General features: G+C 46.9%; 1 protein-coding gene across 1 annotated transcript in view; it reads left to right on the top strand.

Annotated features, from left to right (window-relative positions):
* camk1a (calcium/calmodulin-dependent protein kinase Ia) overlaps nt 1–10,911 on the top strand; it is a gene marked incomplete at both ends in the record, with an annotated part of 30,103 nt that overhangs the window by 5,983 nt on the left and 13,209 nt on the right. The window contains 2 exons of the mRNA XM_080792592.1: nt 7,832–7,963; nt 10,803–10,877. Coding sequence (XP_080648718.1) covers nt 7,832–7,963; nt 10,803–10,877 — 207 coding nt within the window. The remainder of the gene's footprint in view (nt 1–7,831; nt 7,964–10,802; nt 10,878–10,911) is intronic.

Genomic DNA, 10,911 nt, shown 5'->3' with positions numbered 1-10,911 from the left:
ATGAACTTCCCATTGCAGTCAGAACTACAGACTCACTCCCAATCTGGAATGAACTTCCCATTGCAGTCAGAACTACAGACTCACTCCCAATCTGGAATGAACTTCCCATTGCAGTCAGAACTACAGACTCACTGCCAATCTGGAATGAACTTCCCATTGCAGTCAGAACTACAGACTCACTCCCAATCTGGAATGAACTTCCCATTGCAGTCAGAACTACAGACTCACTGCCAATCTGGAATGAACTTCCCATTGCAGTCAGAACTACAGACTCACTGCCAATCTGGAATGAACTTCCCATTGCAGTCAGAACTGCAGACTCACTCCCAATCTAAACTATGGAATGAACTTCCCATTGCAGTCAGAACTACAGTCTCACTCCCAATCTGGAATGAACTTCCCATTGCAGTCAGAACTACAGACTCACTCCCAATCTAAACTATGGAATGAACTTCCCGTTGCAGTCAGAACTATACAGACTCACTCCCAATCTAAACTATGGAATGAACTTCCCGTTGCAGTCAGAACTATACAGACTCACTCCAAATCTAAACTATGGAATGAACTTCCCGTTGCAGTCAGAACTATACAGACTCACTCCAATCCTCCGCCGTTGTCTGAAAACGCTTATCCCGTAGCACCTGCCCTAGCCTCGACGATCTTACAGGCATATGCAAAGGCTCAACTCATGTAACTTAAATAGCATTTCATGTAGATTATATTTACTCATAGGCTACTCATTGCACAGATATTCTGTTAGACAGATAAATGTCTTACTCATGATCCTAGACGACTGTTTCTATGTACAGTATGTGATGTGTTACCCGCATGTGTTGTTCTTGCTTACTGTAAATCTCTCTGGATTAAGAGCGTCTGATGAATGCCTATATACATTGTAAATGTAAATTGTCTGACTGTATATGCGGTGGACTGGACTGATGGCTGTAGAGAGAACTACACAGTGATTCAGAACAGAGGAAACGTGTGTTGAACGGACCTCATGCAGGGCTTAAAGGGTTAAACTGATGAAGTGTATCTTTACACACAGAACAGACACACGGCTTCAGGGGAGACGATGACATGTGCTGTCATATTGACACTGAATCTCCCCCTCTCTCTCTCTCTGTGTGTGTGTGCGTGTGCGTGCGTGCGTGTGTGTGGTGTATGTCTGTGTGTGTGTGTGTGTGTGTGTGCGTGTGTGTCTGTGCGTGCGTGCGTGTGCGTGCGTATGACTGAACCATGCGTTCCATGCACAACTCGTGTCTCGTCACACCCAGCTGCAGAGTCCTAATTGGCTCAGGCCAGGTGTGACTGCTTGCAGCCATATGATCAGCCACCCTACTGTACATGTTCTATAATTATAGGCCTGTCACGATCATGTAATGTATATCTTGGCGATTAATGTGGGGTAAATTATTGCGATTAATGTGGGGGTTTTTCTTGTACAAATTACAGTTCTGTCTTTTGGGGGTTTGTGAATATACGAATGATACAACGGGGCGTTTCGAGGAAGCAATCTGATTGGTTAAAACAGCCGCCCAGGCGGTGGCGTAACCGTCTGGGAACCCGACTGGTAATCCAGTCGCAGTGTGCCGCGGGTTCGACTCCCGAGCCCGACACGGCCTTTACTGCATGTCTCCCCCCCCCCCCCCCCCCCCATCTCTCTCCTGTTTCCTGTCAGCCTACTCTCTGTCCCTTCAAAAAACCAATAAAAAGGCGTAAGCCGCAAAAAGATATCTTAAAAAAAAAGAAAAGAAACAGCCTTCTAGCTGTGCTTCAAACCAGCATGATGGAATGGCTAATCAAAACATAGGCCTAGAATTCAGCTGCTCTGTTCTCCCAGAGCGCAGCAGACTGGGTGTCTACTATACGCTAGCTAGTTTCTTGGGACATTCGTGGTCGGCACTGAGTGCCGCGCTGCGAGCCGAAAGTCTTTGCCGAAAATCTTTGAATATATATTATATTCTTTCACAGCGAACGTTTTTAACTCAAATATTTGCTGGGGGTCCACGGCCGATTACGTGTAATTGTTGGGGTCCTTGACATGAAATAGTGTGAGAACCACTGATATATGGGAACATGGGTTTTCTTTTCAGAAAACGGTCATGATTTCGAAGATATTTTGTACAATCTGGTCTCAGGTCTGGGTATGGGTTAAAAATATATATGATTTTTTAAGCGATAATCTTAGTTTTAAGGGTAACGTCTGCGCTGCTTACGGAACTCTCCTTCGTCTCGTTCCTCTGCAGCATCGCAGGCGTTCCGTTAATGACGGTAACGCACACCCTCTGAAAACAAAACAACGTCAGCTAAATGTAGACAGTAATTAGGCTTAGAAACCTTTAAGTGAGCTGGAAATTGAACCATCTCTTGTATTTCTGCTTAATAAAGGCCTGTCTTGGTTTAAAGCCCACTCACCACGACAAGGTGCAGGCCGAGAGTGGGGGACACATGAGGGTGGGGGAGACGCGGGACAAACATGACAGGGGGGTTCACGGGACAAATAAAGGGGTGGTCATCACGGGATAAACAGCGACAAACACAGGACAAACACAGGTGGGAGACATTGGGAGAAACACGGTGAGGACACGGAACAAACACAGAGATATGGGACAAACACAGGGGAAACACAGATATGGGACAAACACAGGGGGTTAAACATTAAAAACATGGAACAAACACAGGGGAGACACAGATATGGGACAAACACAGGGGGTTAAACATTAAAAACATGGAACAAACACAGGGGAGACACAGATATGGGACAAACACAGGGGGTTAAACATTAAAAACATGGAACAAACAGAGGGGAGACACAGATATGGGACAAACACATGCAGGGGAAACAGGAAAAAACACAGACGAGACACAGAGACACAAGACAAACAAAACAAACAGGGAGGGAAGACACAGAGACACGGGACAAATACAGAAGGAACAACATAGCTTCGTTGTGTGTTCCACTTATAGTTTGGTGGCGGGCGGTCCACTGGCCCGTCCTGAGACATCATTACTGTATATATAAAGTGCCCGATAGTGGTCTCGATAAGCCTGATGGATTATAGGTGCTCCTTACCAATAAAACATTGATAAGGAGCTCCATCCGTACACTGACCAGTAAACGGAGCGTCGGTGACCTTTCGACCCTGTGATGAAACAGAGAATGTTATTATGTTGCACATTTTAAAAGAAAAGGGGCAGACTTTTCATTGGTCGATGAGACGAGATGTGATTTAGCAGCGGAGTCATTTTAAACACAGCGAAAATAGGCTGACACACTCTCTCTCTTTGCGTGTGTGTGTGTGTGTGTGTGTGTGTGTGTGTGTGTATGTGTGTGTGTGTGTGTGTGTGTGTGTGTGTGTGTGTGTGTGTGTGCGTGCGTGCCTCTCTCTCTCTGTCTTTCGGTGTCTCTCTCTCTCTCTCTCTCTGAGTCAGCCTTAAGGCTTGATTTTGCTTACAGTTGAGTGCCGTTTCATGCCCCGAGAACAGCCGATATGCAAGCCATCCGCACGACGCTGCGCGACCTGTCGAGAGCTTGGAGATCGGCTGTTTGGCCGCGAGCGATGTGTGCACAATGAAGCCCTTTTAGCATGTAGTGGTTTCTGCTTCACTACGCGCACGCACACACGCACGTATGCACGCACGCACGCACGCACGTATGCACGCACGCACACGCACACACACACACACACAGTGAGAGGGTGTCCGCCTGTTTTCTACATTGCCACTTTTCTTGTTTGTTTGTGTTTAAAATTATTCCACGACTAAATCACATCTTCTCTCATCGACAAGTGAAAAAAAGGAAGAAACATTCCTCCCCCCCCCGAAAAAAACAGAGGCAGACTTCTCATTGGTCGCTGAGACGAGATGTGATTTAGTCGTGGAATCATTTTTAAACACAGCGAAGAAAAAGTGTCAATGAGAAGTCCGCCTCTTTTTGTACGTGCAATATTTATCCACACTTTTCCTGGGCTGTGTGTGCTCCAGACAGTTCCTGTTGATTTCATTGGATAATCATTGGTCATCTGACCTGCAGTTTCATTGGCTTTCATTGGATCAAATCGACAGGAACTATATGGAGCACACACACAGCCCAGGAAAAGTGTGGATATACACCCGTTTCCTCACAGGGTCAAAAGGTCTCCGATTGATTGCGCGACCACAAATTAATGTTTTGTTAATGTTTTATCAAGCTAAACAACATGGTCCTTTATTTCAATCTGAGCCCTAGAATGCTTTAGATCACGTGTGTGTGTGTGTGTGCGTGCGTGTGTGTGTGTGCGTGCGTGCGTGTGTGCGTGTGTGTGTGTGCGTGCGTGTGCGTGCACGAGGAGATGTTTTGATATTCGATTGACTGCACACACCACATGGGAGCCACCGGAGGCTATAACGACGGATGCTAAAATATAAATTAATCCTATTAATTCTGGATTAAATGAAACATGAAACAAACCCCAGAGAGATCTCGTGTTGGCATTTAAGGCGGTTTTTATGCGAGCACGAATCCCCGTGCTGCGTGTGTGGCAGATATTTATGTTTAACCCATTTTGGGCGGGAACCCGTTTTGGTGTTAGCATTACGTTATGCTTTAAAGCTATTGAAAAATAGCAGATCAACAAGCTCGTAGCGCGCCACTCGTCTGCTATTTTTGAAAAATGGAAGAACGACTGACATGGAAACGTAGCTTTTACAGAAAACTGTCAGGATGTAGAAGACATTTTTTTAATCTGATCTCAGGTCAGAATGGGTTAATGGGTATGAAGTGAAGACATCAGCCTTCCAAGTAAACCGCCCGCGCATCATATCGTGATCTGCGAGAGGAGCTACAGAACAGAACGGAACACGGAACAGTTGCAGTTTACATAACGTTGCTGTCGGGAGGAAACCTCCTAACTCCATTTTGTAGGTTTTTTATTTTTTTTTATTTTATTTTTTTGCATAAATCAGTGCTCTTGAACACCTTTTACGTCTGTGTGTTGTTTCGAAAATATTGAACCAATGGAAAGTAGTAAAAAAAAAAAACGCTTGGGACAAAACCTCCTAACTCCATTGGACCCTCAACCTGTCTGCTAAAGCAACTAACTCCACCACCTCTCAAACAGTCTGCTAAATCAACTAACTCCACCACCTCCCCCCCTCTCAAACTGTCTGCTAAAGCAACTAACTCCACCACCTCTCCCCCTCTCAAACTGTCTGCTAAAGCAACTAACTCCACCACCTCTCCCACCTCTCAAACTGTCTGCTAGAGCAACTAACTCCACCACCTCTCCCCCCTCTCAAACTGCCTGCTAAAACAACTAACTTCACCACCTCTCCCCCCTCTCAAACTGTCTGATAAATCAACTAACTCCACCACCTCTCCCCCCTCTCTGCAAACAAACTGTCTGCTAAAGCAACTTTTTCATTATTCTTCATTTCATGAAAAATGTCAACATTCTGGAGTTAAGTGGTTTCTTCCCTATTACAGCTGAGATAAGAAAGTGCTCCTTCTGACATGCAAGCTGTCCCCGTGGGGGCGGGGCTGGCTGCACGCTAACCACACACATGGTACAGTCAGTCAGTGGCATAAATCTACTGTAAATACCAAATACTAAATACTGTACTTAACCATGTTCTGGACGGGAACCCCTTTTGGTGTTTAAAGCATTATGTCATGCTTTAGCTATTGAAAAATAGCAGATCTACACCGAGTGCCGCGCTATGAACTATGGTCTGCTATTTTTTGAAAAATCGTGAAAATGTGCCTAAATTCTTTGAATATATTATTATTACAGAGTGAACATTTTAACTCAAATCTTTGCTTCTGGTCCCCATATATGGGGGACAAGGGGAGAGCAACCTAGTCCCCATATATGGGGGACAAGGGGAGAGCAACCTAGTCCCCATATATGGGGGACAAGGGGAGACCAACCTAGTCCCCATATATGGGGGACAAGGGGAGACCAACGGACTTGAACTCATGCTTCCTTCATGCCTGAGTGTCCAAGTTGCTCCTTTACACCTGACAGGGGGGAGTTTCCCTGGTTGGACGTAGCGCGTGGAAGGAACACGTTATTCCAACCAGTTCCTTTCCCCTCCATCAGGCGCCCCGGCTGGCCAGGGGGAGGCAGTTTAGTGACCAGGATTACTGCATGTTTTTGAGAGGGGGCACTGGGAGAACATGCAAAGACTGTGTATACTTTTAACGCAGAAATGTGTGGGGAGGAATTAATTGGCACGGCGAATACATTTGGGAGAAGAAAAAAGGGAAAATAAGTTTCTGCTCAAACATCAAAATCTGTGTTTCTGTGTCTTTGGCAAGAGACTCGGGTTCCTGACGGTGAAAACAAAAAGTTGGCTTCATGCTCGAGTGCTTTGGGCAATCATCCCAATGCACAGTACAGTACAGTACAGTACAGTACAGTACAGTACAGTACAGTACAGTACAGTACAGTACAGTACAGTACAGTACAGTACAGTACAGACATTGATCTTTCCATTTGTAACGGTGAGAACGTATAATAAATGTAACCAAATTGGACCCTTTTGGTCCTCCCAAGTTAAATTAGCACGTCGTATACCGGCACCAGTGATCCATAATGCTGTCCATTTCAACCCCTAAAAGCCACAACAAAAGGAGCTCGCTGCCTCGACTTGAATCCATTATGGATAAAAATAGGAGTGCTGTCGCCTCACAGCTATAGAAGGTCCTGCAGGGTTCGATTCCCGCTCGGGACGCTGTGGGTGCTGGCATGGCGTATTAAAACCGCATGCAAATCTGCATTAAAACCACTGAAAGCACCATGTGAATTATTCACGCATGCACGCACGCACGCACGCACGCAGGCCATGGCAGGCCGAGAAAGTGTTATTTATAATGACTCTATCACACGCTATCTCTGTTACCTCAGAGGAACCCGGCCCTGCATTTCTTGCTGATTTGCTGAAAACAGATCTAGGCACGGGCATAATTATGGCCACAACTACAGTTACAATCAAAAGTCGACAACGTAACTATATAGAAACTAAAGTTTTCAAATAATTGTATAAAGTGGAGTGAAACGTTCAATATTTGCCTCTGTCTGGGATGTTAGTGGGAGTATAGAAGTAAAAATAATTGGAAATACTCCAGTATAAATAAGCAGAGAATCCTCCAAGGTGTTTGTTGATGACTGAAGACTCATTGCAATCTGCAACGATCAACATCAACGCTATAGCATTCATATCTGTTTGTTTATACTTAGTTTTCTCCAAATGCTGGAGGATCATGAATGTGTGTGTGTGCGTTTGCGTGTGCGTGTGCATGTGCGTGTGTGTGTGTGTGTGTGTGTGTGTGTATGTTGAGGCAGCGGTGGCCAGAACGGTTTGCGGAGCGGTCTTGATATCGGAAGGTCGCTATAGTTTGTATTATCCCCGGAACCGGCACGTTAAAATTACCACCGCTGAATAAGTGCCCTTGGACAAGGCCTTGAACCCCTACCATGAAATGTTCTATGAGCAGGGCCTGGCTGTAAACAAGTTCTTGAGCTTAGTCCAGTTACCCTGGGTAAACATAGTACCTTTAGTCCAGTTACCCTGGGTAAACATAGTACTTTTATTCCAGTTACCCTGGGTAAACATAGTACTTTTAGTCCAGTTACCCTGGGTAAACATAGTACCTTTAGTCCAGTTACCCTGGGTAAACATAGTACTTTTAGTCCAGTTACCCTGGGTAAACATAGTACTTTTAGTCCAGTTACCCTGGGTAAACATGGTACCTTTAGTCCAGTTACCCTGGGTAAACATAGTACCTTTAGTCCAGTCACCCTGGGTAAACACAGTACCTTTCCTCTCCTCTGTGTGCGGTTCACAGCGGGGCGTTCAGTGAGGTGGTCCTGGCCGAGGAGAAGAGGACCCACAGACTGGTGGCCATCAAGTGCATCCCCAAGAAGGCCCTGGAGGGAAAGGAGAACAACATCGAGAACGAGATCACCGTTCTGCACAGGTTGGTGTCACTATAGAGACGTTCTGCACAGGTTGGTGTCACTATAGAGACGTTCTGCACAGGTTGGTGTCACTATAGAGACGTTCTGCACAGGTTGGTGTCACTATAGAGACGTTCTAAACAGGTTGGTGTCAGAGAGACGTTCTGCACAGGTTGGTGTCACTATAGAGACGTTCTGCACAGGTTGGTGTCACTATAGAGACGTTCTGCACAGGTTGGTGTCACTACAGACGTTCTGCACAGGTTGGTGTCACTATAGAGATGTTCTAAACAGGTTGGTGTCACGAGAGACGTTGGTGGCGTGCTACGAGCTCGTAGGTCTGACTGACATAGAAACATAGCTTTTTCAGAAAACTGTCATTTTCAAAACAGACATTTTTAGAATCTGATCTCAGGTCAGAATGGGTTAAACAGTGTGTGTACAGTATTAAACAGAATGGGGAGGTTGGTGTGTGTGTGTGTGTGTGTGTGTGTGTGTGTGTGTATGTACAGTACAGTACAGTATTAAACTCTGTGTGTGTGTGTGTGTGTTCAGTACAGTATTAAACAGAACGGGGAGGTCGGCTTAGTGACAATCAGGAATAACAGATTGAGGTCGGGGTTGTTTGGGATCGCACGCCACCCACAGCAGACGTACAAGCTCATACTGCATCGCAGCACCACATGCTGTGAGCTTGTAGATCCGCTATTTTCAGGGTAGTTTAAAAATAAAAATTGCATTAATATACAATTGGTGCCAGCCTAAAATGTGTGTGTGCGTGCGTGCTTGAGTGTGCTTGAGTGTGTGTGTGCATGCGTGAATGCGACTGTGCGTGTGTGTGTGCGTGTGTGTGTGTGTGTGCGTGCTTGCGTGCGTGCGTGAATGCGACTGTGCATGTGTGCTTGAGTGTGTGTGTGTGTGTGTGTGTGTGTGTGTGTGTGTGTGTGTGTGTGTGTGTGTGTGAGTGTGTGTGTGTATGTGTGTGTGTGTGTGTGTGTGTGTGTGTGTGAGTGTGTGTGTGTATGTATGTGTGTGAGTGTGTGTGTGTGTGTGTGTGTGTGTGTGTGTGTGTGTGTGTGTGTGTGTGTGTGTGTGTGTGTGTGTGTGTGTGTGTGTGTGTGTGTGTGTGTGTGTGTGCACCAGAAATGTCAGCAGCATAAAGAAGAAGATAGACCTATTTTTAGTGTCCCTGTTACCACGGTAACAGCCCACAGAGGCGGAGCATGTGTGTGGAGTCCCCTGATGAGACAGACAGACAGGCAGGCTGGGGGTGAGACAGACAGACAGACAGACAGACAGGCAGGCTGGGGGTGAGACAGACAGACAGACAGACAGACAGGCAGGCTGGGGGTGAGACAGATAGACACACAGACAGGGAGGCTGGGGGTGAGACAGATAGACACACAGACAGACAGACAGGCTGGGGGTGAGACAGATAGACACACAGACAGGGAGGCTGGGGGTGAGACAGATAGACACACAGACAGACACACAGGCTGGGTGTGAGACAGATAGACACACAGACAGACAGGCTGGGGTGAGACAGACAGACAGACAGACAGACAGGCAGGCTGGGGGTGAGACAGATAGACACACAGACAGGGAGGCTGGGGGTGAGACAGATAGACACACAGACAGACAGACAGGCTGGGGGTGAGACAGATAGACACACAGACAGGGAGGCTGGGGGTGAGACAGATAGACACACAGACAGACACACAGGCTGGGTGTGAGACAGATAGACACACAGACAGACAGGCTGGGGTGAGACAGACAGACAGACAGGCAGGCTGGGGGTGAGACAGATAGACAGACAGACAGACAGGGAGGCTGGGGGTGAGACAGATAGACACACATGCAGACAGACAGGCTGGGGGTGAGACAGATAGACACACAGACAGGCAGGCAGGCTGGGGGTGAGACAGATAGACACACAGACAGACAGACAGGCTGGGGGTGAGACAGATAGACACACAGACAGACAGGCTGGGGGTGAGACAGACAGACAGACAGACAGACAGACAGACAGACGGGTTAAGGCCACATTCACCTTATACTCACCGAGCGAGACGCTGTGACTGAACACACCTGCTCCTGACGAGCAGGTCCATCGAGGCCTTCATGCGTGGTGAACCGACAGACAGCGTGTGAAATAATGTCATGTGTACATCATGTGTAAACTAACGGCCAAGCTACACCAGGCAATTTGGCGCGCGTGCGTATGCGTTTACTGCGAGCATTTACTGCGTGCGTACAGTGCGTTTGGATAGGACCGATATATGTCAATGATACCAGCTACACCAGACACACGGATACCGCGGGCCATCCTATACGCATGCTCTAAAAATAGGATCGGTTCCAAAGAAATTACGTGCGTAATTTGCGTATAATGCCCCCATGCGCGCATATCTATATATCCTCCCGGAAGGTCCCGTATATACAAATCTGCTGCGCGCCACAGACCTGGTGTAGCCGCGGGGCATTTCGCACGCATATACTTTGTGCGCGCTGTGCGCTTATACGTCAAACGCACACATGCCCGGTGTAGCTTGGCCGTATAGCACGTTGGATGATGACGGATGATGATTTGTGGTCGTATAGTGACTACATCCGTCGTTAAAAATATATATTCTTTCAGGCCATTTCCTTAGTTTTAAGGGTAACTGTTGTATAATTGCGATGTTACACCCGAGAGGGTGTGGTTTAACGTGATTATATTGCCACTTCAGCGATGCCCTGTCGTGGCAACAATCACGTTTTAACCCACACCCTCTCGTGTGATATTGCTTAAATCTGTTGTGAAGGTGCATGATGTGAGTCAGGCCTAAAACACACCGTCTTCCTCTTCTTCTCCTTCAGAATCAAGCACCACAACATCGTAACGCTGGAGGACATCTTTGAGAGCACCTCCCACCTGTATCTGGTCATGCAGCTGTGAGTCTATTCTCTGTGTATCTGGTCATGCAGC

This window comes from Protomyctophum bolini (genome assembly GCF_963924005.1).
Source record: "Protomyctophum bolini genome assembly, chromosome: 20".
Taxonomy (NCBI): Eukaryota; Metazoa; Chordata; class Actinopteri; order Myctophiformes; family Myctophidae; genus Protomyctophum; species Protomyctophum bolini.
This window is presented reverse-complemented; position numbering and strand designations above follow the sequence as displayed.